This window comes from Pteropus alecto, unplaced genomic scaffold, assembly GCF_000325575.1.
Source record: "Pteropus alecto unplaced genomic scaffold, ASM32557v1 scaffold326, whole genome shotgun sequence".
Taxonomy (NCBI): domain Eukaryota; kingdom Metazoa; phylum Chordata; class Mammalia; order Chiroptera; family Pteropodidae; genus Pteropus; species Pteropus alecto.
This window is the reverse complement of record NW_006438873.1, coordinates 1,146,927-1,148,288: the sequence shown is the minus strand read 5'-3', so window position 1 is coordinate 1,148,288 and position 1,362 is coordinate 1,146,927. Positions and strand designations below refer to the sequence as shown.

The 1,362-nt window shown below is 58.8% G+C and overlaps 1 protein-coding gene across 4 annotated transcripts in view; it reads left to right on the top strand.

Moving 5' to 3' along the window:
* The window catches only part of CCDC106 (coiled-coil domain containing 106), a 4,050-nt gene that overhangs the window by 1,715 nt on the left and 973 nt on the right, over positions 1–1,362 (top strand). For 3 of the 4 annotated variants that reach the window (XM_015592554.2, XM_025049623.1, XM_015592552.2), the window contains one exon: positions 877–1,089. In XM_015592554.2, the coding sequence (XP_015448040.1) occupies positions 877–1,089 (213 nt within the window). The remainder of the gene's footprint in view (positions 1–876; positions 1,090–1,362) is intronic. The other variant, XM_025049624.1, reaches the window with a different exon arrangement.

The window sequence follows — 1,362 nt, the reverse complement described above, 5'->3', positions numbered from 1 at the left end:
CTGCTTATGCTGACTGGCAGGCCACTGGGCCCCATGTCTTTCTCCAGGTGGTTGGGGCTTTCCATTGCCCAATTCTTAGCGCATTTTGGAGAACCCCACCTCTAGGCTCCCCCTTTTGGTGTGCTCCTTCACACGCTCCCACACCCCTCTTTGTGAATTCCAAGGAAAGCCAGGGCAGGAGGCCTGTGTTTTGTAAAGACTGGTGTTATTGGGGACCCTGTGCTTTGGAACAACTTCTAGCCTGGGTTGCTGGGACCTACCATTCTTTCTCCCCAGCGATGGGAACCTATCCGGGACAGTCAGGCCCAGCGGCCTCCGGACTTTCTCAGTGGTAACCCCAACACTGGACCCGCCCCAGCCACCTTCTGGGGGCCCTATATAGAGCCTCAGCACGCCCCCTCCTAGGTGGGGGCAGAAGCCTGCCACCCTGAGCCCACTAGAACCTGAGACCACACCCCCACCCCAACCAGGGCCTTGCCTGCCTCCAGGGTGTCTGGAGTCCACTCTTCTGGAGGTCCCCCTTGGGTCCCCAGGAAACCCCTCCTCCATTGTGGATACCCCACATAGTCAGACTGCGGTCTGATCTTAGTCTCTTTGGCCCCTCTCCCAGACTGCTTGCCTAGTTTAGGAGTCAACTGACCATCCTCCTGCAAGCCCTACCCATGACCTCGAGCCCCAAAACCCCAGCTGATTGTCCTGTATTTGGTTGTCTCTTTCATAGGGACCCAATTTCCTATCCTGCCTCCTTGAGGGTTTCCCTTCCCGAGTACCTGTGTGGTGTGATGTGATGTGAGAGCTATCCTCACCTTGCAGATAGATCTCTTACCTCCCTCCTGCCCCCGCAGTTAAAAGCGTACGTGTCTCCCTCCTCTCCAGAGGACCACTGCCGGGTGAAACCTGGGCCCCGGCGGGTGGAGGGCGACGGCCGAGGTGGGGCTGGGGGCGAGGCCTCGGACCCTGAGTCGGCTGCCTCCTCAGTCAGCGGCGCGTCTGAAGAAGGCAGTAACGTCGACAGGAAGAGGCAGAAACAGAAGGGAGGCACTGGTCGGAGGCGCTTTGGGAAGCCCAAGGCCCGGGAGAGGCAGCGGGGTGAGTGTGGGGTGGGGGTGCAGGGGGATAAAGTCTGAGCTGAGTCTTGCATGTGACCTCCCCCTCCCCTTCAGTAATACAGGAGACCTGCTGGTCGGTCCCAGCCTCCACGTTTTGGTCTACCCTCCCTGACCTAACCAGCGTCAGTAATCAGTAATGTGGGAAGCGGCAACAGCCCAGGCAGCTGTGAACTCATCTCTCTGGCTCTTGCGGTCTTTATTTCCTCATCCTCCTCTCTGGGCCTCCCTCAAATTTCCTGCTCGTCTCTTTCCC